The sequence below is a fragment of the Sciurus vulgaris genome, assembly GCF_902686455.1.
Source record: "Sciurus vulgaris genome assembly, chromosome: X".
NCBI lineage: Eukaryota > Metazoa > Chordata > Mammalia > Rodentia > Sciuridae > Sciurus > Sciurus vulgaris.
Genome location: NC_136471.1, coordinates 90981804 through 91007333, shown reverse-complemented (window position 1 = coordinate 91007333; position 25530 = coordinate 90981804). Strand labels below are relative to the sequence as shown.

Here is a 25530-nt window from a genome sequence, read left to right as displayed (position 1 = left end):
TGATACTCTTAAGCTTTAGGAGCCAATGTGCATTAGGCATGGTAGTGCATGCCTGTAATCTGAGCTACTGGGAAGCTGAGGCAAAAGGACTGCAAGTTCAAGGCCAGTCTGAGCAATTTAGCAAGACCTTGATTCAGAATAAAAATTTAAAGGGTTGGGGGCATAGTTCAGTGGTAGAGCACTTGCCTAGTAAGTGTCAGGCTCTGAGATTAATCTCTAGTGCTATAAAAAAAGTGTCAACGTGCATTTTGATCATGTGCCTTCCCCTGACTTGGTGATAGAGTTTCTATTAGTCTACCTTCCCAAGTGACTGGGGGTGGAGAAAGCTCCCTTGGTCATCAGTGTTGGACATATAATATGAGCAGGTATACTTTTGTTAATTTACTGAGATTTGGAAGCTATGACAGCAAAACCTAGCCTCTCCTGCCTGACACATTTCCCTTTTCAAGACATAGAGACTATGAATGTTTCAGAATTGAATAATGAAGTGAAAATATATACAAAGTGCTTATAACTCTCTCTGGCACAAGTAAGCCCTTAATAGATGCCTTCACGTATATACTATTAAACAATCAGACTTCATTTTTTAAAAAACACAAATAAACACTCATTGTAGGAAATGTAAATAGGAAGGCAATATTCCTGGATCACATTTTTTCTAGTGTTTGTGATCTTAGAAGACATTATTTTCATCCTTCGTCACTTTCATTCTCAAAGCACTATATTTGGCTTTGCTTGGGTCATATACCCCTCCATCTTTTTTTAATGCATAAATTTTTTAGTTGTAGGTGAACACAATACCTTTATATTTTTTTATGTGGTGCTGAGGATCAAACACAGGGCCTCACGTATGCTAGGCGTGCGTGCTACCACTGAGCCACAACCCCAGCCCCCTCTATCTTCATGGTGGAGAAAAACTGGGCAAGAAACATGAGCTCTAGAGGTACTAAGAGTGCATTTTTCAGTAATTTACCAAAAATTTAACCCAATGTTGTCACAGCCTACAAACTACTCTTAATGATGTCACTATCAGCAATGAAAGTCCTTCTTCTTTTTTTGGTACTGAGGATTGAACCCAGGGGTGCTTTACCATGAAGTTATGTCCCCAGCCCTTTTTATTTTATTTTGAGAGAGAATCTCACTATGTTGCTGAGACTGGCCTTGAATTTGTAATCCTTCTGCCATAGCCTTCCAAGTCACTGGGATATGCGCATGGGCTACTATATCCGGCATGAAGTTTTCAATTTTAATAAAGTCTAATTTATGATTTTTTTCCTTTTGTGGATTATGGTGTTGTATTTAGAAACTCATTGCCAAGCTCAAGATCACATGGATTTTGTTACCTTCTAGAGGTTTTACAGTTTTTCCTGTACAGCATAACAACTGTATCAGCAGAAAAGTCCTTCATTGTCTTCTTTTTTGGTACTGGGGATTGAACCCATGGGTGCTTTATGGTGGAGTTACATCCCCATTCCTTTTTTTAATTTTTGTTTTCAGAGTTTTGATAAGTTGTAAATTATGGGCCCAAGATAATTTCTAATACTGTAGTCTCCCTTGTGGCTTGTCCTTAAGAGAAAGAAACTTCTGGTAGTGGTTAAAAATATGCACCCCAAGATTACCAATTGCTGAAAAGAGGAATATTGAGCAGGCATAAATGAGTTATTTACTAAGACAAAACAAACTTAGAATTCTGGATTGGGCACCAATAAACTGCCTTTTTCATATATAAAGTGCAGACAATACTTAAACTTTTCAGTGTGGTTTAAGGATTAGAAGTAACATTCCAGAGCCTAGTATTGCCAGGCACAGTGGTGCATGCCTGTAATTGCAGTGGCTCAGGAGGCTGAGACAGGATTGTAAGTTCAAAACCAGCCTCAGCAACTTAGCGAGACCCTATCTCAAAATTTAAAAATACAAAGGGCCTAGGATATATCTCAGTGGTTAAGTGCCCCTGGATTCAATCCCTGGTACCAAAAAACAAACAAAAAACCAAAACAAAAAACAAAAAAATAATAGGTCCTTAATAAACTAACTTTCAACAGTCAAATGCTAAGGATTTCCTACTGTTAAATTCTGAGTACCAATACCCACCATAGATCAAAGGTTAGGAAGACATGTGTGAACCTAACTATAACAAAGCATGTTATAAATAATAGAGTTTTTATTTTAGGATGAAGTGTTTACAAGCTTCAGCAGGCTTTGAATGGTCCCCTTCAGGCTCAGCTGTTTCCTTTTATAATTTTTATGTATAAGGCACAGAGTGGTTAGTGAGACAAAGCTCAGCTAGCATTATTAGGCAGAAGCTGTAAGGTAAGAAGAATGCCCTGGAGTCCTGGCTTCAGACCCTGCTCCAAGCATCCATCTATTGCTCAAAGGTGACTCAGAACTCCCTTTTTCCAGAGCCAATTTTAAACTACTTCTAAATGAATACTAGTCAGGGACGAACCTTCATACTCAATCTTCTGTGTTCTTGCCACCAACATATCCTTTGCTTCAAGTCTACAATTCACTTTGTACCAATGCAACTTTCAAAGGTGTTTTGGCTGTCCTTGATTTAGTCTGAATGCTTACTAAGTGCATGCTGTGCAGTAGGTGCCAAGCTCACAGAAACAGTCAAGCATGGACACTGCTCTCACATTCCATCTAGGGACAGAGATGCAGCAAAGTGCATAGAGCCTGGCTGTGATGAGTCTATATAGCGATCCCAAGTGGGGGATCAGGAAGAGTCAAAGATGTGAGTTGAATCTTGGGGAAAAAGTAGAAACTGGACCAGAAACAAAGGGAGATAGGCATTCTACACAATGGTACAAGCAAATGAGAAGAAGCAGATATTAACAGCTTAATGTGTATGAGATGCACTTTATTATCACTGGGTGCAGTAGGGGAGGAAAGAAATGAGGCTAGAGAAGTGGTCAGAGGCCAGATAATGAAGGGACCATGGAAGTTGTTGAGCATGGTGTTAGAAGGACAGATTGCTCTGGAAGCTGATACGCATGGTGGATTAAAGCAATAGTGCTTAACTTTCTTGTGTCATAGATTCCTTTAAAAAAAAAACTCAAAAAAAGGTACAGTCCCTTTCAGCAGAAAAAAGTACATTCACTCAGACACAAAATGTTGGTCGCAACTGCCTGGTTGGGAGTAAGACAGGGGAGCAACTGCCGATAGTCCAGGTGAGACATGATGAGGCCTGAATCAGGCCACAGGAGCAGGGACAGGAAAGAGGAGAGAGACATGAGAAACAGAAAGATAGCTGAGTGTTACCAACAGATCATGTCACCAATTGGATTTGAGAAATGAGGGATGACTAACCCCTAGGTCAGTTTGTGGCTTAGGCAATTGAGTAGATCAGAGTGTCACTCATGGAGAGGAGCATACTTCAGAAGAAAGAATATTTGGGAAATGTCGAGTCAAAGGTGGTTGTAGACCATCCAAATAAAGAAGTTAATCATGAACCTAAATATTCTCTTCCTTTTGATTATTCTTACATGGGATCTCTTAGTTTGATATTCTACAGACTCCTCAATTTCTGTGCAACATTTCTGAATTGAGACAAGTATTTCCCCCTTTGCAGAAAGGGATTCAGAGATGGGAGAAGAAATCAAACTTCACACACCCAAAATTATTCCACAATGTTTTTTACTAAAAGAATAGATTTTTATTAAGCGCTGTAAGTTTCTTTCCATCAGCATTAACAAAACAACAGACCAAATTCCATCACAGAACAACTCCTGAGACAGTCTCGTTCCTTTCTGAAACATTTCCATTAACTCCTGCAGTTTCCCCAAAGAAGCATCCATTCAAACTTACATTAATAAACTATGGAGCTTTTGTGGTGAGGTGGGCCAAAAAGGCAGGGAATTTGGAATCTGGGAGTGGGAAAGAGAAATACGTATTATCCATCCACTAAACACACTGTCAAGAGCACAGGAGAAGAGATAGTAACACAGGAAAAAACAATGAAAGAATTTCTTACTTTTGTCAATAACATCATTTATCAGGGAACACTAAAAAATCACTGACTCCTTGCAGTTAAAGTTTCTTTACCTAGTGTGTTAGTCTAAAGATAGAATAGAATAAAATAAAAGGTAGGAGGGGAAGTGCCTTTTGGGAAGTAATTAAAATGAAGTCATCAGATTTGGCAGGGTTATGAGATTAATAAAATCTGAAATATTTAATTTGCTTCATTTACATGAAAATTCACTAGTCATTAGTTACTACCAACACGGACAAAAGAGCATCTATAAAAAGTACAGGGGGCAATATCAAAAGCTGAAATGGGCACCCTAGCACAGGGGATGTTTTATTTTGCTTTTAACTCGGAGAAGAAAATTTTGTAAAAAATGACATTATTTTCTTAGAACATCAAAATAACCTTGGACAATATTGAAGATAATTAACAGTAATAGGGGAATAGGTGCACTGAGCTCTCTACCTGCACCAGCAGACTACTGCAATAAGCCAAGGGAAATGAAAAGAGAAAGTCAAATAAGAAGATGCCAAAGTCACCAGAGGGAGAAAAATATAGGTGACACACAATGGAACAGTGACAATTTACCCCCCCCACACCCCGAACCCCAAGCATATTTAGGAAATATGCATCAGGAAATGAACAAGTATAATGATTAAACCTTAGTAGAATTATACTAACTACTTTAAACTGTGGTCTACTTGTATTGTCATTTCAAAGGAGTGGGGGGCTTAGAGGCTGACATGGTGGCACTGACATGCCCACAGGAGCCTTCTAAGGTTCCAAAGGACTGAATCACCATAACCAAACAGCTACTCCCATATTCTTTCTACCCTACATTCCTGCCCCCCACCCACACCTTAACCACCCTCCCTAATGTCTTGTCTGGCTTTCTCAGTGATCAAAAAAGGTTAATGTGACTTGGCCAACAATGTCAGAAAATCAAGATGGAGACAAAAATCAAATGTCCCTAGCCAAAGCAAGTACCACTTCTTGGGTTTTAGTCTACCCAAAGTCCTACTGGCTCAGAATGAAAATGATGCAAATGAGCAGAAGTTTGTCAGGCTGGTCCAGACCAGACTGGCCACTAAAAAGGGGTAGGAGTTATAGACTGATCCCAAGACACACCAGCAGAAATCAAGAACTGCAAGTGCTTGGGGATCAGTGGCTATACACCACAAGGGTGTTTTAGCTCGTGGTTCTACAAGGTAAATGGGTCATTTATGAGGGTTCCAACATGACTTTGTTCAAGAGAGACCATATCACAGTTAGAAATGGAACCTCAAGTGAAGGATGACAGTCTCTCCAAGTGGTATAGCAAAGATGGAACCCTACCTTCCCCAATTTATCCTCCAATTAAAAAGAAGTTAAACTCCAGTAATGCACTTTAGTTTTTCTTGCTTTTAAGTTGTACATTTTGGCAGATAAACGAAAATCTAGGCATATGGCCCTTTATGGTTCTTTCTTTTAATCTTCTAAACTCAAAATGCTGAATTCAAATAAAAATCAAGGTTGGAGGTAAACCACTTGTTTCACCTTGGGCCAGGCTGGGGGAAAGTAGAGGTGTGTGGAAGGGAGAAAAGCAAGCCTTTTGGCAAACTGGAATCATCTTTTGTCAAAGCAGCAATTTTCTCTCTCACAGTGAATGCTTATAGAATAAGAAATCTTCTTAATGCTGTGAGAGTTAACAATACTGTCATCTGATTGTGTCAGATAAGATTCAAGATGCACAGAACAGCAACTGAAAGGATACCTTACATTCAACTCCAAGTACTTCCTATTAGAAAATGAATATATTATATATATATATATATATATATATATATATATATATATAATATATTCATTTACTCACAGCTCAGTGATTCTGATTACTTTTAGAGTTCCAAAGAATTCATCCCTCTGTGGCCCAGAAAGAAAACTCTAAGCCACCTAAATTTACTACAAAATTCTCTCCCTTGCTGGATACAGAAGTCCTAACCTTCAAGATGCTATAAAAGGTTGGGATGGTCCAAGAGAAGAAGGGGTACTAAATCAGGGGAGCTGTTCCAAAGAGGTTTTGGTACACTTCATTACTGCTTATATCTGGCAAGGTGTACACTCTTTGTCATCCTTCTTTGGTTTACGTAAGAAGTATCTGGGCAGGGGGCAAGGCACTCCAGGACTCCTTCCCCCTACAAACTGTGGCTTCTCTTAAACTGGGCCAGACTAGGATTAAACAGTCTGAGACTGTTTTTGATTTCTCATATGGTCATTGTAAGTGGGCAATTAGCAGCCTTCTGGTCTGAAAAAATAAAATCACCAAGGACCTGCTGTGGGTTAAGGTGCATGGGTTTTTTTTTTTTCAAAAAGAGAGAACTCTGCCAGAAGTCTAGTCAGTTATAGTCTTGTAGAAATGGTACTTCTTGGGCAAGAATATCATAAAGCCCAAAAGGAGGTGTGTGAGGCTGGAAGCCTCAATTCCTGAATGAAGATACGATGCTAATTTGTTATAAGCCATGTTTCCATCCCTCATATTTTGGCTGCCCAAGGAGGGAAACTGGAAATGCAAGGTTGTCTCAAGATTATCTCCAGCAAGGAGGAACAGCCTCTTTATCCTGGGCAGATCCTAGCCACATGGGGGGGCTAAGAATTTTTTACAGAATGCTTCCCATGGCCCAGGCCAGAGTCCTCTGAATTCTTCCTTGCAAAGCAAATGAAAAGATCCGGTAGTCAAAATGTCAATGAACAAATGAAACAATCTAGGCATGTAAAATCAAATTGTCAAATTTCCTCACACTTCCCTAACCCATCTTTCCAATGTTAGTCTTCCCTCCTTCAGGGTTTCATGTCTATCAATTCTCCCCTGAAGCCAATTTGATGTTGGAGCTCCAGAAGAGATTTGCTTCAAATTGGCTGAAAGCCCTTTCAAATGGTAATTACTTCCCATCCCCTTTTTCTCTCTAAACCTTAAAGAAATACCCAACTCTTCCCAATCCCATTCCAACCTCCTGTTTTTACCATATGGGATGTGAGGGCTCTGGTTCAAGATTAAGCTTGTAACAACTGAAGTGTTGTTCTGAACAGGCAATCTCTGGAGAGTACTTTGTGTCTGATTTATAGTAGCCCATCTTCTCATAATTGTGATGAGCTGTGACTTAGTAAGGATTTCAGATTTAAAGTGTGATCTTTTGAAACCCACCACTCCATAGCAGTGGAAGCATTTCTGGGAAATTCAGTAAATCCTCTGGGACATCACCATGTATGTATGTATGTGTATACATACACATATACACACACACTTATATATATATAAAATATGTATAGATAAATAGATCTGTCTCTTTATATAAAGGGTATGTGTATGCATATAGATACACGCATCCATATATACACCCACCCACACACCCATACACACACATACACACACACATACACACAGAGTCTTTTGAGTCCCTTTCGTACTCAGTTTCATAACATTGATTCCCACCCTTTCAGGGTGTGGGCCGCAGAGAATGGGTGAACTGCACCGCATCTTCTATTTTACAAACAATGCACTGGTTGAGAGGCAGGAAAAATCTGCCCGGTACTTTTCCGACTCACTTGAATCTCCCAGTACAAAGGCCATTGGTAGTTTTTTTAAAGTGTATAAAATAAAAAATAAAAAATAAAATAAAATAACCAATACTACTCACTTCCCTGAAAACATCTACCTATCTGATTGTCAGGCCAGAGCTAGAGGTGGTGTACAAAATCGTGGGGTATATGAGTTGGGAGAAAGAGTGAGGAAGAAGTGGAAACTAATTATATATCAAGGTTAGCCCCTTTACTTTATAGAGGAAAAATGGTGAGGAAGCCATAGACAGCTGTTCCCTTAACTCCATAGGTTTATCACGTAAGTCTGCAAATGAATGCCATGATAAATACTCAGAAAATGAAAGCTGGAAATTTTCTATGGAACTTAACGTGATAACACCTGCTTTCTGACAGTTACTGCCTTACTTGCCTCCCAGGGGAGATAAAGAGAATATTGGTGCTATTATATTAAATTTGAGAATTGGAACTAGTTTTGTTGCTATTCACCTTTAACCAGAAAGTCCCTGGGTCCTAGGTCTTGAGGCCCAGAATAAGATAGTGAAGGGGAAAAGATGAATTCAACAGGATATCCTATCAAAATCCTGGATAACTCTAGGGCAAGCATTTATAGCCTCCTCTAACTTGGGCCTAGAATCAGAAAAGTATAGTTTTCCCCTCTTCCTGACTGGTGAAGCCATCTTCAGCTTGTCATTCCTCTTTCCGTTGTGCCACAGTTTCTAGTTTTTGCTCTTGTAAGCGGTTCTTCTCCCCATTCTTCACGGGGAGGCAGCGGTTACCATTATTACACACGTTGCTGTCTCTGGATAAGGCACATTGTGATGGAGCTGGAAGACGATGATCACTCTTCTCTTCCTTGATCAATGTGCCATTGTTTCCGTTTACCTGTGAGCGGGACCGCCCTTGACGAAGCTCCAGGGATTTAGAAATTCCATCTGAAGAGCCCTGTCAAAAACAGAGATAGATGTTCAGTGGAAATGTTAATGTCTATTTTACCCTAAATTCTCAGGACTATCCTGAGAATTTAGGGTAAAATAGATGGATCTGACTGAAACCCAATGGCAATGATAATACAATAAAGACACAGGTACTGCTTACCAAGCTTTATGATATATTTTTCTTCTTTTTTTTTTTTGGTACTAGGAATTGAATGCAGGGGCACTTAACCACTGAGCCACATCCTCAGCCTTTTATTTTATATTTTATTTAGAAACAGGGTCTCACTGAATTGCTGAAGCTGGCTTTGAACTTGCAGTCCTCATATCTCACTCAGCCTCCTGAGCTGCTGGGATTACAGGTGTGAGTCAACATGCCTGGCATGTCATTTTTAATACTTATAGTGATATAAATGATAGATATTATGATGTGCTATTTATGGACAAAGAAGCCTAGGCTCAGGAAGATGAAAGTAACTTGCTCAAGATAGAAAATGGGTGGGCCAGAATTCCACTCCATGTATTTCAGCCTCTAATCTCTCAACTGCCATGCAGTGTAGTCTAATGCTGATGATTGGTTATGTAAATAAAAGGAAAAGAAAAAACATATTTATGTGCAATATTCCACAGAATCTTTTATTTTTCTTATTTTTTTATATTTATTTTTTGGTACTGGGGAATGAACTCAGGGGCACTCAACCATTGAGCCACATCCCTAGCTGTATTTTGTATTTTATTTAGAGACAGGGTCTCACTGAGTTACTTAGTGCCTAGGTTTGCTGAGCTGGCTTTGAACTCCTGATTCTCCTGCCTCAGTCTCCTAAGCCACTGATATTATAGGTGTGCACCACTGTGCCTGGCTTATTTTAATTTTTGTTGTGGTAAAAATATATAACATAAATTTACCATTTTAACTACCAGAGGATCTTTATAAATTTTTTATTTATTTTATTGACTTGCAAATTACACATATTAATGAGACTGTGTAATATTTCAACAAATGCCTATAGTGTGCACTGATCAAATCAGGGTAATCAGTATTTCCCTCTCTTTTAAAATTTTTTATTGGTTCTTCTTATAACTAAAACAATCATCTGATTTTCTTTTAATCTCAAGAATGTAACCGCTATTGCAAATGACATTAACTGCATTACCCTGCAGCCTAGTGCTGGTTTTGGATGAATGTTAGTAGGAATAACACTAGTTTCTAATTACCATGTGGTTGGACATGCCATACACGCTGTTGTTTATTTTATAGATAAGATAATAGAGTTCTTCTCCCATAAAGAACAACAAAATGACTTGCTCAAGGTCACTGGTATGCCTAGATTTGTATCCAAGCCTGTTTGACTCCAAAGGCCTTGTTCTTTCCAATAAGATACAATATATAATGGAAAGCTAATACCTGTTGAATTTGTGGTTGATTATAAATAACAACTACTAATTTTCATTGAGCACTTCCCATGTTCCAGGCCCTGTGCTATACTCCTTACATATGTCTCTCATTGAATCCTTGTAACCCTGCAAGGTAGATACCAAGTTCTCTATTATCTGGATGAGGAAACTAGGGCATGAAGTTAAATAACTCGCCCAAGGCCACAGAACTGGTAAATGTCAGTCTGATGCAAAGCTAAATCCTTTGGTTTCAAGGTCTGCACAACATGGAGGCTACTAAGAAGTGCTGCTCAAGAACATGGAAATAGGGGCTGGGGAGATAGCTCAGTCGGTAGAGTGCTTGCCTTGTAAGCATAAGGCCCTGGGTTTGATCCCCAGCACCCCCCCCCCCCCAAAAAAAAGAACATGGAAATAATATGAAACTAGTAAAATCCACACAGAGGATGGAGGAGCCACCTGAGGGAGTCAACAAAGAAATAAAAACATTATAAATAAGTGACTTAATAATTTGAGAACATATAAAATAATGATCTCAGAAGAAAGCACTATAGAATAAGATTTAGTAGGCTAGAATAATTAATTATCAGGAGTGGGCAAATAGTTCAGCTCGCAGAGCGCCTACCTTACGTGCGCACATGGACCCAGGTTCGAATAATTAATTATCTCATGCTCTGGTCAGAGCGCCTACCTTACGTGCGCACATGGACCCAGGTTCGAATAATTAATTATCTCATGCTCTGGTCAAAGTGTGACTGAATAGAAAAAGGGAAAGCCAGCAAGGTAGCAGCAACTCCCTCTAGGGAAGATGCTTTAGCTAAAAACAAAGTCAACTCGAGGATTCTCCTTTAGAATAGAAGGAATCATAGCTAAGAGAAACTTAAGATCTCTGTCATCCCTTGTTTTCTCCCATTTTCTTCATCTGTAAAATAGAGAATAATAGCATGTACTTCATGGGTTCCCGTAAGGATTCAATGAAACACTCAATGTAATGCACTTAGAACATGTTGTGTCTTGTATAACTCAAAAAATGGTAACTAACATCATTAGTCTGATTCTATGGCCTAAGAAAATTTCTAATACTATAGCCTCTCTAGTGGTTTGACCTTACATAAAGAAACATCCGGCAGTAATGGTTAAGAACATGCACACTGTAGTCAGCCAGACCTGGGTCTGACTTTTGTCTTTAACAATGACTCACTATGCTGTGTTGGAATCAATATAGGACAGGGCTTTGGAATCAGTTAGCTCAGGCAGGAATGTTACATCTGATAACTGACTTGATGGATAATTTGTGGCAAGGTGTTTCATTCTTCCTGGCCTCTGTTTCATCTTATTTAAAATGGAGAGTAATAAGTACCTTACAGGGTATTCATGTGGCTTTGATGAGCTCATACATTGTTAGGAGTGACTGGAAAAAAGTGTGTGTATAATACATTTCACTAATAATTTCTTATCATAAATTAGTACTTACCAGTACTTATCTCTGATTTCTTCCTTCTCCCCAACTCCCCAGTCTTACCATATGTGGTATTGACATTTCTGTGATCTTGGTTGGTATGAGACAACCACAGAGAAATGGATCTACTCTTTTGTACTAAAAATAGAAAGTTTTTCAGATTTTACAACTGAGGATCAGACCCTGAATCATGGTGAATTCACCAAGGCCGTATCACCTTGTGGAAACCTACCTGACTGATTAGTTTTCCATCTAGCTGCAATCCTTTTTATCTTACTAAGCAGTTTATGAAAAAGGGTAAGCAGCTTTAAAAAAATACTCCCAAAATAGTGGAGCTGAGGGCATAGATCACTAGTATAGCACTCTTCTAGAAACTCCCAAAGTTGATGCTTTCTAGCTTTGGGTAAATTACAAAATGCTTTGTGTGATATGCTAGCTTCAATTTTTGCTCAAAATAACTAAAGAAAATTTGTATTATTTGAGAAAACATTAGATGTTGGTGATTAACATGGATGCAGTGAGGGTGGATGGTATATAGGAAAGCAGATTTATGATCTAGAAGTGATGACAAAATTGCCTAGGATTAGAAACTGCATGTAAAATGTTCGGGGCTTGGTAGAGAGCAGGTCCTCAAGAATGTTAGCGTGTAATACTATGAGAAGCCTAACAGTTTGAGTTCAGTACAAGAATTTTATTTTTCAGTTTAGAGAATTGAACCCAATGCCTTCTGCATACTAGGCAAGTGTTCTACCACTAAGCTGTACCCCCAGTCCCAATATGAGACTGTAAGGCCCCCAAAAAGGAAACCCCAACTCTGTCCCATGGATGGACAGCAACCCCAATCAACCGCAGGAGGCGTCACTTGATGCAAACCGCAAGAGGTGTTTATTCCAGCGCGCTGGGACCCAACTCGAGGAGTCGAGTCCCTAGCAGAAAATCTTGTAGGTTTATAAAGGCAGAAACCACACATCGGGAGGGGTCACACATGAAAGGGGGAAAAGGGGGACAAAGCTGCCGGGAAATTTCAAAGGGGGTCTGGGTTTGCTGACAACATGTTTCACAATGTTTTACAACAGGCTGTAGATTCTGGTCAATAGTTTCTGGTAATCCTACTGTTTGAGCACTATCTGGCTATCAGGCTCAATTTACTCTTTTACTCTCTGTTTGGGAACAGAGAATAGCTTTAAGGGCTTTGTTCCCATTACTGGGAGGGAAACCTTAGGGAGTTGAGATAAAACAGACAGCTTAAAAAAATGTCCATTCTTTCAAGACTTTGGATCATTATAGTTTTGCATAGTCTATATTTTGAGGGGGGTATGTCTAATAAGGATCATTGGGAACTGAGATATAATTCAAGGCATAGATTGGAAGAAAGTTTAAGACCTTTCTCAGTCATTAATAATAAGCAGAACTAAACGGATATTGCAAAAGAAGAAATACAAATTATTGACAAATATATGAAAAAATGTTCAATATCCCTAGCAATCAGGGAAATGTAAATCAAAACTACACTGAGATTTTCTCTAACTCCAGTTAGAATGGCAATAATAATCAAGAATACAAATAGTAGGGCTGGGGCTGTAGCTCAGTGGCAGAGCACTTGCCTAGCACGTGTGAGGCACTGGGTTTGATACTTAGCACTGCAAAGAAAAAAAAAAAAGAGAGAGAGAGAGAGAACACAATTAATAATAAATGCTGGTGAGGATGTGGGGGAAAAGTTACACTCATACATTGTTGGTTGGACTATAAACTAGTGTGACCAATTTGGAAAGCAGTATGGAGATTGCTCAAAAGACTAGGAATGGAACCACCATGTGACTTAGTTATCCCATTCCTTGGTATTTATTCAAAAGACGTAAAATTAGGATACTATAGGGATATAGGTATCTCAATGTTTACAGCAGCACAATTCACAATAGCCAAGTTATGGAAATAGCCCACATGACTACCAACAGAGGAATGAATAAAGAAAATGTGGTATATATGCACAGTGGAGTTTTACTCAGCCATAAAGAATAAAATTATTTAATTGGTCAGTTAATGGATGATACTGGAGAACATTATGCAAAATGAAAAATGTCAGACTCAAAGTTGAGAGTTGAATGTTTTCTCTCTCATGTGGAATCTACAACAAAATATGGATTAAAAGAGAGTATATACTATGAGAATACATGGAAGATCAGTAGAGTAGAGGAAGAGAATTGAGGTGAAAAGAAGAAGGGACAGGAAAGGGAGGAACTATGGAATGAATGGACCAAATTACGATATGTACATATATGAAAACATTGCAATGAATTTAACTTTTTATATATATATGTCTATAAAGTACCAATTAAAAAAACAGGGGACTGAAATGTAGCAAATAATATTCTATGCATATATGATTATGTCAAAATGAACCCACTATTATGTACAATAATAACGCACTAATAAAAACATTTAAAAAACAACAAGAAGAATGACAATGCTCCTTCCCTCTTCCACATTCAGCAAAGTCCAAAGTATTGTTCAAGCATTTCTGGTGGCCCCTCAGAAGCTTAGGCAGACTGCAGGCAATTACACTGTTCATTGTACTCTCGTCCCTTTCTGTATCTAGGCAGCACATACTATGCTAGGCACAGGTCTTTAGGACACAGTACTTTGATTCTGCCTTGTGGCCTCATTCATAGTTAAGGGTGTGCCCCTGCAGGCCTGTGGGAATAGTTCTAGGCAGGCTAACCCTCACTAGACTTTTATTTTTTTAATTTTTATGGTACTGGGGATTGAACCCAGGACCTTGTGCTTGCCTTGCAAGCACTCTACCAAGTAAGATATATCCCCCACACTACTCACTAGACATTTAGAGAGGAGGAGAATGGAATCAAATGCCAGAAAAGATGTGAACACTTCTTTCCCTGAGTAGCTCAGGTTTCCATGTCTGTGATCTCTGGCAACTCAGTTTAAAAAGAAAGAGGTATCAAACAAAAACTAAAGAATCTCAACAAAAGGTACTTACTTGTTTATTTCCTTTTTTGTGTCCTTTGGATCCTCTACTAGTCTGCTCTTTTCCATGCCTTTAGCAAGTGGGAGAAAAAGTGATGGTGAGAAACATATAAAGCCCATATCCATACCATTTTCACTTGGTTAGCTGCTCATTTCCCCTAGGAAGTTTGATCTGGTTTAATTGGATGCCCCTCCTCAGTATTACTATTGTAAACCTATATCTCTCTAATTTCCATATTATATTACCATACAATATATATACCGTATTACACTGTTCCACTTTCTCCTCTAGTACAAAACTTTTTTTCATCAAGGCAGGGCATTTAGTACATGTTTGCTGAACTAAACAGAAAACTGGCTTTATATATGGATTGTTGGTTAATGCCTCTTACCATAATAGAATGATTCAATAGCTGGTTACTTTGATTGACACTAGCTCCTACCAACTCATTTGAATACATACCCCTTTCCTGGACCACCAACAGAAACCACTTGCATGCCAAAGGATCCTCGGCCTCTAGAGGATCTGCTGCCAGCCCACTGGCCCACCACCATACCAGCAATCTCCAATTTTCCTCCTTGGGGTGGGATTGGATGGAGACCTGGCAAAAAAGGAGGGACAGCAGCAATAAATGCTAAATAACAAAAGATCCTACAATCTACCTACTCTTCTTATCTCCATTTCTCTGTGATAAGAAGACTATGAAAATAGCATGGAGTCATGAAGAAAGCCAATACAGGGGGAGAGGGTAAAAGATCTGTATATGTACACTTTAGTAACAGGTGAGTGATTTCGTTTTCAACTCTAGAGTCTAGCAGCAGGAATTCAGTATTTGTTGAATATTGAAGACAGAATTCAATATCTGTTGGAAGAATGTCTTAAAATCTAGTTATTGGAAAATTATAGGTTAAACCCACTTTCTATACAGTTATGTATCACTACCCACTTTAGGATTAGTCAGACAACCAAACTAAATGGGAAAAAGAGAAACTAGACTAACAGCAATTTATAACTAAAAAGCAAGAGAAGTAACAGTTGAAAATCAGAACCAACTCAAGATAGGATGGTAATATAGTTACTTGAGACAGAAGAAATCCTAACTCTGTATATGTATACTCACAGCAAAGTTCAGGATTCTAATCTGGCCTTCAAAGAATATGTATAGAGTTCTAATAGGCATTTTAATTTATGGAAAATAAAACACAAAGGTAATAACTCTTAAGTCATTAATCAGGTTGTTAGTAAAGAGCTCTTTGTTTATATAAAAGTGAGAATCCCAGGAGTTAGGAACTATACTCCTAAAAGCGACAATTTTTTTTTTTTCCCGGTGCTGGGGATCGAACCCAGGGCCTTGTGTTTGCAAGGCAAGCACTCTACCGACTGAGCCATCTCCCCAGCCCAAGAAAAATTTTTATTTGGGGATTTTATTGTGTCCTTTCAGGAGGCAGGAGACTACCACGAACCACCACTACCTGGAGACTATAGTATTACTGGTGGCTGGGACAATGGTGACAACCTCTTGAGAAGTAGGCCATAATTAAGATGACTTCTGAGACTACAGAATAAAGGCAATACACAAAGAATCAAAGAGCTGGGTATGGTGGCACATGCTTCTAATCCCAGCTACTTGAGAGGCTGAGGCAGGAGGATCATAAGTTCTAGGCCAGATTCAGCAAGTTAGACCCTGTCTCAAAATAAAAAAAAAATCCAAAGAGGGCTGGGGATTGTAGGTCAGTGGTAGAGCACTTGCTTAACATGTGCAAGGCCCTGGTACCAGGTACCAATCCCTGGTACCAATCCCTGGTACCGCAAAACAAAATGAAATAAAAATGAAGGATTAGAAGAGAGATCTGTAGAGTGACTTTAAAGGGATGGAATAGCTGGTTTCCTGGACTGTAAGATTTGATCATTACCTGACCAAACAGCGAGTTACCAGAACTGATTTTCACACTGCTCACCTAGCTCACCTTTGAACTAAACATCCATACTGAGTTTTGTGACCCACCCAAAAGATTAACTTCAACTTCTAGCTTTATTATTTTTAAGAGAGGAGCAATGGACAACACACACATATTCAACCATAGCAATGACACTCTCATGTGATCACAGACTCTTGCTATTTCATGTTAAAAGGTCCCCATTAAAATATCCTGTTTCACCAGAAGACAGGTTGTTTAAAATATCAGGATCAGTGTCTGAGCTACCTAAGCATGCTTACTGATTTACTGTTAAGCAGCTGTTCAAATGTCACCATAATGTATACATATATGTGTATGTTTACATGTATATATGTGTGTGTATTTTTATGTATATGTGTGCATTTATTTTCCCCATTAAACTGTATTCCTTTGGGAGGCATGCACAAAGACATTTATCTCCATGCTTCTGGAGCTGAAGGAAGGGAAATGTATCAGGTCAACCCCCAGAGTGGAAATGGCTATATGGAGTTATTTATTCCCACTGGTCATTTATTCCAACTGCTCTTCCTGAAAGCTCCTGTGCATACATACAGATACAGTTCATATGAATTATAGTTCTCAAAATAAAAAAGTGAATCCTGGTTTTTCTATCAGTCACTATGTGAGTTTGGTTGGTTAAAGTCAAATTCCTGGGGACCAACCACCTCTATGGAGAGTGGTGTTTGAATTCAAAGGATTTTCTTCCCCAGGCTACATTCCTCCATCTCAATAAGATGCTCCTCAAACTACCAAAATAGAGCACAGAATGTAAATGAAGTATGGTGCATGTGAAACTGATAATTCTGTAATGGCAATGTAAGGTTATTATGAAATGAACTGGATGGTAAATACCTCATTCTGACATACTAACCTGCAAACCCTCGGCTCCTTCCTTGAGGGGGAGGTGGCATTGAGCCCATGGCTCGGGAATAAAGTGAAACAGGGTACAGAGAGGGCACCATGGGAGGCACAAAAGTAGGTGATGGAAGTAGAGCAGAAGGTGGTGGATGATTCATGTTCACTCCTTCAAGGATACTCTGTCTCATCTTTTCCACTTTGGTTGCCAGGTCAGCCTTCAAATAAGGAGAAAATAATAACAGCAACTGCCATCTTTTTAACTTCGCCCAAGTTTCAGGCACAGTTATTGAGCAGTTTAGGTATGGCCTCACAATTCTATTCCCATTAAGGGAATTGAAGTCTGGAATTAAATGGCTTCAGGTCACACACCCAAGAAGCCCATCTAACACCAAAGCCCTTACTCTTCACATGAAACCACACTACCATCACATTAGTATTGACTGACAGTTTGCCAGGTACATTAACTAGACAAATGAAAACAAATATAACAATAAGGATTTATTGATGGTCTATTACATGGTCAGTAATAGGCTAGGTCATTTATTTTTATCTTATTTTCTTTCTTTTATGTTTTTGAAATGCTGGGGATTGAACCCAGGGCCTTGTGCAGGTAGGTTATGCCATTTTTTAAGGCAGAGTAACAAAATTAGGTAAAAGAGAAAAGAACGAAAACCTGATATTTAGGAAACCTTAATTTTAACTTTCTCCCCTAGGTGCAAGATTGGAGACCCTAAGCTCTGCTCAGGCTCCAACTTCTTCTGGAAAGGGTAGAATAGTAAATATTTTAGGTTTTGCATGCCACACCATGTCTGTCACAACTACTTCACTCTGCCATTGTTGTATGAAAGCAGAGGTGATATGCAAACAAATGAATGTGGCTGTGTTCCAATAAAATTTTGTTTACAAAAACAGGGGGTAGACTGTCTTGTAAAACACAGGAGGCAGACTGGGTAGTATGCTGACCCCTGCTCTAAAATCTCAGCCCATTCTCTGCAAATGGATGAAAGAGTGAGTCAACTTTCTGCTCCCTTGCCTTTTCTCACTTTTTCCAAAATTTGACTGCAAAAATTCCTCTGCTTCTACTCTTTCATTTACTTTATCTATTTCTAAACATACTTTCATTTACCAAAAAAATAATCACATGCTAAAGTGACTTATAGTTTTTTGTAAATAAGGGAAATGAAATCGAGAAAGGCATATAACATCTGAGTATTCCATGGGGAAGAAATATGAAAAAGGACATGAGAACTTCAAGCTTATAAAAAAACTTTCAACATGATTTTATAACATGTACTAATATTATAAGATTATATGTGGGCTTTTGGGACCATGTTGGTTCAGTTAGGTTAAGGTTAGACACACTTTCCCCACTTTGGCTCCCTCCTTCTCCAACATTTCAGTTTTTTCCCCTCCCTGCCCATTCATTCATTCCCATTCAGCAGATTAGAGATGGCCCTTAGCAGCTGCCCAGTGTGCTGGTACCTGGCCATCACAGAGTTCAACTAGGGATACTCGTTCTCGGCCTGCTTTTATGAGCTTGCTCTGGAACAGTTTGCCATCGAAGTAAATCCAGGGGCAGCAATGCTCCCAAGGGACTGGCTGGCCACAGGCATCATTAGCAAAGAGAGCTGTGTCAACTCCACTCATGAAGAGAGCAGCAAGCTGGATCCCTCGGGCATCCAGTTTTTCAATCTGAAACAACCACAGAGGAAAAATTACTATTAAAAAACGAGGATTGAGTATCTCTAATCTGAAAATCTGAAATCTAAAATGCTCCAAAATCTGAAACTTTTTGAGTACTGGCATTATCCCAAAAGTTGAAAATTCCACACCTGGCCTCATGTGACAGGTCACAGTCAAAATGCAGGTACCCCAAAAATATCAGAGAAAATTACCTCTGGGCTATGTGTATGTGCATGTACAACACAAGTGAATTTCATGTTTAGACTTTGGTCTTAGCTCCAAGATATCTCATTAGGTATATGCAAATATTCAAAAATCCAAACAAAAGCTGAAATCCAAAACAAATCTGGCCCCAAGCATTTCTGATAAGGGATATCCAACCTGTGCTATTACTGATAACATTTATTCTTATTCTTGACGTGCTAATTCTTTCTTTCTTTTTTTTTTTCATTGCTGTAGATTGAACCCAGGGCCATGCACATGCTAGGCAAGTGCTCTACCACTGAGCCACATCCCCAGGTCTCTGTCATGCTAATTCTTGGAGTTTAATTTGAACATGTTGTTTTTTAATACAGACCTCTGAATGCACAATTAGCTTTTATCTATGTCTGTCACTGAGATGACTTGAAATATATAAGGTTAAAAATACACCAACTTGAAATACCTTTTTTGCTCATTAAATTAGAAAAATTTCAAAAAGCAAAAACCAAAAGAACACTCGATGTTGACAAGGAAGCAGTGAATAAATGGGAACTCTCATAAAACTGATGATGACTGTATACTACAATTAAGCAATACATATCAAGAATCTGGGAAATGTTCATTTGTTGACTCAGAAAATCTGCTTTTAAGAATCTATTCTAAGATGTAGAGATATGAATAAAATTCTATGCATAAAGATGCTAACTATAACTTTACATATAACTGGGGAAAACTGGAAACAATTAAATGACTAACATTATAATAATTAAATGATACATCCATATGATAAAATATTTACTAAAAAATTTAACACATAGAAAATTTACGTCATATTATGGGAAAAAAACAATATAGTCATTGCTTGGTATCACTGGTGAATTGGTTCCCATACCAAGATAACAAAATTCATAGATACTCAATTCCCATTAGTATTTGCATATAGCTACACATACCCTCATATACTTTATATCATATAGATTATGTATAATTCCTAATATTATGTAGATGCAATGTAAATTGTTGTTATAGTATATTGTTTAGGGAATAATGACAAGAAATAAAGTTTATCCATTCAGTATAGATGCATATGTGGAAACTGTGGGTATAATTACTTAAGCAACATCACATGCGTGACAAAGACTAGAAGAGTCAATCTCCAGCACCACATACACAAAAAAACTGTTGGAAGAAAACATCAACATTTTTCACAGTTGTTATCTTAAGTTGGTGTGTTAGATGACTTCAATAGGAAAAAGGGAAGTATTTACAGGTGCTTGCTATATGTGGTTGGGTATCAGGAGCTGTTCTACCATGCAGCAACAGTACATTTACTACAAAAAGGAAACAATTTTTGTCTTAGGATGATTGCTTCTTTCCCATAGTTGACCTGATTTAAATTAAGATTTTTGCTGCTGTTGTACTGGGGATTGAATCCACAGCCTTACATGTTAGTCAAGAGCTCTACCACTGAGCTACACCCCAAATCTTCATAAATTTTTTTGGTCCCAGGGATTGAACCCAGGGGTGCTTAACCACTGAGTCACTTCCCCTAAGTTGATTAAGGCCTCACTAAGTTGCTGAAGCTGGCTTTGAACTTGAGACCCTCCTGCCTCAGCCTCCCCAGTTACTGGGATTACACCATTAGGATATGCCATTACACCTAATTTTTTCAATTTTGAGGCAGGGTCTTACTAATTTGCCCAGGTGGCCTTAAACTTATGAGCCTCCTGCCTGAGTCTTTGGAGTAGATAGGATTATAGGCATACACCAGTGTGCTGAACTTAAATTAAAAATTTACAAGTATTTTTCTTTTTTTGGTACAGGGGATTGAGCCCAGGGCCTCTTGTATGTTAGGCAAGTGCTATACTTCTGAGCTACACCCCTACACCCAAGTTTTTTTTTTTTTGAGAAGAGGTCTCCTTGTGACCCAGTCTAGTCTCAAACTCCTTGGCTCAGAGGGATCCTCCTGCTCCCAGGTAAGTGGGACTACAAGTATGCATCAATGTGCCCAGCTCAATTTTATAAATCTTATTGCATTTGATCTTCTAGTTTACCTTAGGACCTCAAAGAAACATGGCTACTTAAGTCAGGAGTTGGGGTACCCTGCATTGGTAGGCAATATTTATTGAGTACTGTGTACTTAAAATATGCAAGAGACTGTTCTAAGTGTTTTACGTGGATTACTTTACTTAATATCCTCACAATCCTACAAGTAAGGAAACTGAAGCTAGAGATTTTAAGTAGCCTGTCCAAGTTCACATAGCTGGGAGATTATGAAGCCAGAATTCAAACTGAAGGCAGCCTGCTTTGAGAGCTTAACTTTTATCTTACCCATGCTTTACTGCCTTCAGTTACATGGTGAACTTATTTTCTTCCTCATGCTTTTCTATAATTCCCCCTAATACCCAGTATGTATTATAAAAAGGGGGTGGATATTTATTCAGAAATAAGCAGGGATACCAGGGTAAGTCCTCTATTGTATTTCTTATAAGAGTCAGAGCTGGCCATTGTGGTGCACACCTGTAATCCCAGAAACTGAAGAGGCTGAGGCAGGAAGATCATATGTTCAAGGCCAGGCTCAGCAACTTAGTGACACCCTGTATCAAACAAACAAAAACTCTTTTTTTGGTACCAGGGATTGAACTCAGCAGTGCTTAACCACTGAGTGTCATCCCCAGCCCTTTTAAATTATGTTTAGAGACAGAAGAGCTAAGTTGCTGAGGCTGGCTATGAACTTGTGATCCTCCTGCCTCAGCCTCTCAAGCCACTGGGATTACATGTGTGCCTCTGTGCCTGGCCAAAATGTTATTTTATTTTATTTTTTTTTTTCAAAAAAAGAGACACATAGTCTATGGGCCATGATTTATTTGCCTTGTACAATATCCATCTTTATTATCCATTTTCATCCATCAGTACTGAAGGTAGTATACTACGGAAACCAGCTGGGCCTGAAGGTAGTATATAGCAGGCATCTCTTGATTTTACTAATAGATTTTTGTACATCTGACTAAGGTAAGTCAATCACTTACCTGTAGAACTCATCCCCTGCCCCGCCCTTGGTTCCAGGAGGAAAAAAACCTACAATAGAGTCATGAACTTATAAGGGAAAAAAGTTAAATAAAGGTAGAATCAAATCACCTTGAGTTCTTGGAGTTGATCTGGTTCATAAAGTTGGGTAGACACTGCCTGTGCAAGGAAGGTGTCAAGCTCATGGCGATGCAGGATTCGGCCACCAGGCCACTGAACCATGTAGCTAGAAAATAAAAGTATTATTATTAGGCCACAAGACCTGATATATTATATTCATCACATAACCACTTATTAAGTTGAAACCTATTATGGACCAGACCCTAGGCTAGGTTTTGGCAATTTCAAAAGAATGAAGTAGAATTTCTGCATTTGATCATACATAGTCTGGGTGGTACAGGAGATAGGATTGTACATCAGCAATGACGGGACAGTGTGTTAAGTATCAAGAGAGAAAAACACACAGGGTTCTGAGAACACAGAAGAGTCTTATAACTCTAAGAATGAGGGAGAGCATCCTGAAAAAGTCAGCAGGAGCCGAGTTCCAAGGGGCCTATAGAATTTAGTGAGACAAAAGTTAGGAAACGATGTTCTAGGCTGACTGAAGAGTATGTGAAGGCATAGCAGCATGAATTGCCAAAATGTACCTGTTCAATAGTGCTGTAGCTAAGCATGTTTGGAGTGATATTAACTGGTTTGGTATTGATTGGCTCAGAGGGAAAGAGTCAAAAGGCGTGGATACCAGTTAGGAGGTGACTGAATCTGTGGCCAGAGAGGGACTGAACAAAGACACCAGAAGAAGAGAAGGAGTGAGCCAGGTGACAAACTCAAAAGCTATTAAGGAAATAAATCCATAGGACTCAATGGTGGATTTTTTAAAAAATTTGAAGTGCTGGTGATGAATCCCTGGGCTTTCCACATGCTAAGCAAGTGCTCTACCACGGAGCTACATCCATAGCAATTGGTAATGGGTTTTATGGGTAGGGGGTGAGAAGAAGGGAAGAGTCTAAGACTCCTAAAATTCCAGCTTGGGCATTTGGATGGATGATATGGGGCCATTTTCTAAGATAGACAATCCACTAATTAAATAGGTACTCACGGATGAGTATTTGAATTGAATATTCATGAACTGAATATGCTTTACTGTTTTAGACACTAAGAATGCAGAGAGAGATAGAGAGGAAAAAATATACAAGTATTTGTTTCTTCAAGCCCAAACTATTATTCCTCTGAGCTTTGGGATGATTTTGGGATGGCAAAACATGCCAAAGAATTCTTTTTTTTTTTTTTCATATTAAGGATTGAACTCAGGGGTACTTGACCACTGAGCCACATTCTGAGCCTTATTTTTGTATTTTATATAGAGACAGGGTCTCACTGAGTTGCTTGTTGACTCACTTTTGCTGATGCTGGCTTTGAATTCATCTTCCTCCTGCCTCAGCCTCCCAAGCTGCTGGGATTACAGGTGTGCTGCACTATGACTGGCTATGACCTATTTTATATTTTTTGATGCTGTATTATTTAGCATGTAATCTGTAACTTACCTTTTATAAATATCAACTTATTTACAATGCTTTTTGCCTTGTATTGTATCCGCTATTAATGTAGTTTTTTGATTCTGTAATTCTTCAATTTAACTTTCACCATTCTTTTATTCTTAAATATTTTTTAGTTGTAGTTGGACACATTTTATTTAGTTTTATGTGGTGCTGAAGATTGAACCCAGTGACTTACATGTGCTAGGTGAGCATTCTATTGGCTGAGGCACAACCCCAGCCCAACTTTCACCATTCTTTCATTTAAAAAATTTTCATCTTAGTTTATTGGCAAGATGCAAAACACTAACAGAAGAAAATGAACATGAATACAATTAAGTAGAAGACTGTTACCATCAAGCTGACATGTAAAATATACTTATATATATATATTTTTTGTGATGCTGGGGATTGAACCCAGGGTCTTGTGCATGCGAGGCAAGCACTCTATCAACTGAGCTTTATCCCCAGCCCCCAAATATGCCTATATTTAAAGTCACAGACGATCTAATTAATGGAATAAATGTGGTTTAAATGCTTGGTTGATTTTGTCCAAAGAATACATATTCTTTTCAAGTACCCATGTGGGTTCCCATGAGGTCTAGGACCTTGCTTGTCTCTGTTTATTAACCCTTACTTAATACAAACTTGCTAGTATAGTACATGACATGGAGCAGGTGTTGGTAAATATTTATTGGAGGAGTGACTGAATGCAAAACAAATCAAACAAAAACCTCAACAAAAGCAAATCCTCCAAGCAGAATTGTAATGGTATCATCTTAAATGCTACGTAAGAAAAACTGACCTAAAGGAGTAAAGTGTGGGAAACAGGCAAGCTCACAGAACATTTAATACAACTGAGATTATAGATTGTTCTGGGTACTCTAAGGAAAGTGACTGACTAAATGTACCTAGCAGAATCAGAGAAAGCTCCACAGAGGAGGAAACATTTAGTTTCCTAGGGACTGGGGCTTTTTGTTTGGTTTGATCTATACTTTAATTTTAATTTGAAATCTGAAATGTCTCTCTAACCTTAATATAATAAAGGGCAGATTAGGTGCTCAATAAATATTTCTCAAACAATTGTGTCAATGTCAGGATATTCAGATGGGAATCCTAAGATCCATCTTTGAGCCAGAACTTCCATTCAACAAGTATTGAATATATTAGGACACAAAGAATATGAAGGCCAATGAATCAGAGGAGCATAAGACTTAAAAATGGGACAGTAGAAAATAATAATAGCTATTAAATACACTATCTTCTGAATTATATAATTCTGGTATTTTCTATGGCAAAACTATACCATTACTTATTTCCCAAGAACTTCCTCAATTTCAAGGACAAGATGACATCTTTACTATTAGTAGTGGTTACATTATTAAGCATCGTATGTACAAGTATGACATTCTATTATTATATGTAGCACACTATAAATTACTCATACAAGAAACATTTAGTAAATGCACGATATTCTAAAAACCTTGCTAAGGACTTTAATGTTCATAGAATGTAGTAGAAATGAATAAAAACTTGGAAGTTAGCATCTTTGGCTCTAAAGGAGGTTCCACTATACTTTTTCTATGTGACTTTGAGCAACCACCTTTAACCTCTAGGTGATTTAGTTTGCCCATCTCTAGAATGGAATAGTACCATCTGCATCTCAAAAGATTATAATAGAGAGGACAGTGACACAGGTGTGCCTACTCAGTAGTCTGAGGCAGGAGGATTCCAAGTTCAAGACTAGCCTCAGCTACATAGTGAAATCTTTTCTCAAAATAAAAAATAAAAAGGGGCTGGGGAGATAGCTCAGTCGGTAGGGTGCTTGCCTTGCAAGCACAAGGCCCTGGGTTTGATCCCCAGCACTGCAAATAAATAAATAAATAAATAAATAAATAAATAAATAAATAAATAAATAAATAAAAAATAAAATAAAAAGGCCTGGGGGTGTAGCTCAGT

General features: G+C 38.5%; 1 protein-coding gene across 2 annotated transcripts in view; it reads right to left on the bottom strand.

Annotated features, from left to right (window-relative positions):
• Positions 1 to 6220: 6220 nt before the first annotated feature.
• Positions 6221 to 25530, bottom strand: part of FAM120C (family with sequence similarity 120 member C) — a 113239-nt gene continuing 93929 nt past the window's right edge. Inside the window, exons 11-16 of one of the 2 annotated variants that reach the window (XM_079123765.1) lie at positions 22148 to 22262; positions 18608 to 18817; positions 17139 to 17340; positions 14772 to 14910; positions 14322 to 14379; positions 6221 to 8485 (exon numbers count right to left, since the gene is read on the bottom strand). In XM_079123765.1, the coding sequence (XP_078979891.1) occupies positions 8231 to 8485; positions 14322 to 14379; positions 14772 to 14910; positions 17139 to 17340; positions 18608 to 18817; positions 22148 to 22262 (979 nt within the window). In that variant the 3' untranslated portion in view covers positions 6221 to 8230. The remainder of the gene's footprint in view (positions 8486 to 14321; positions 14380 to 14771; positions 14911 to 17138; positions 17341 to 18607; positions 18818 to 22147; positions 22263 to 25530) is intronic. The other variant, XM_079123768.1, reaches the window with a different exon arrangement.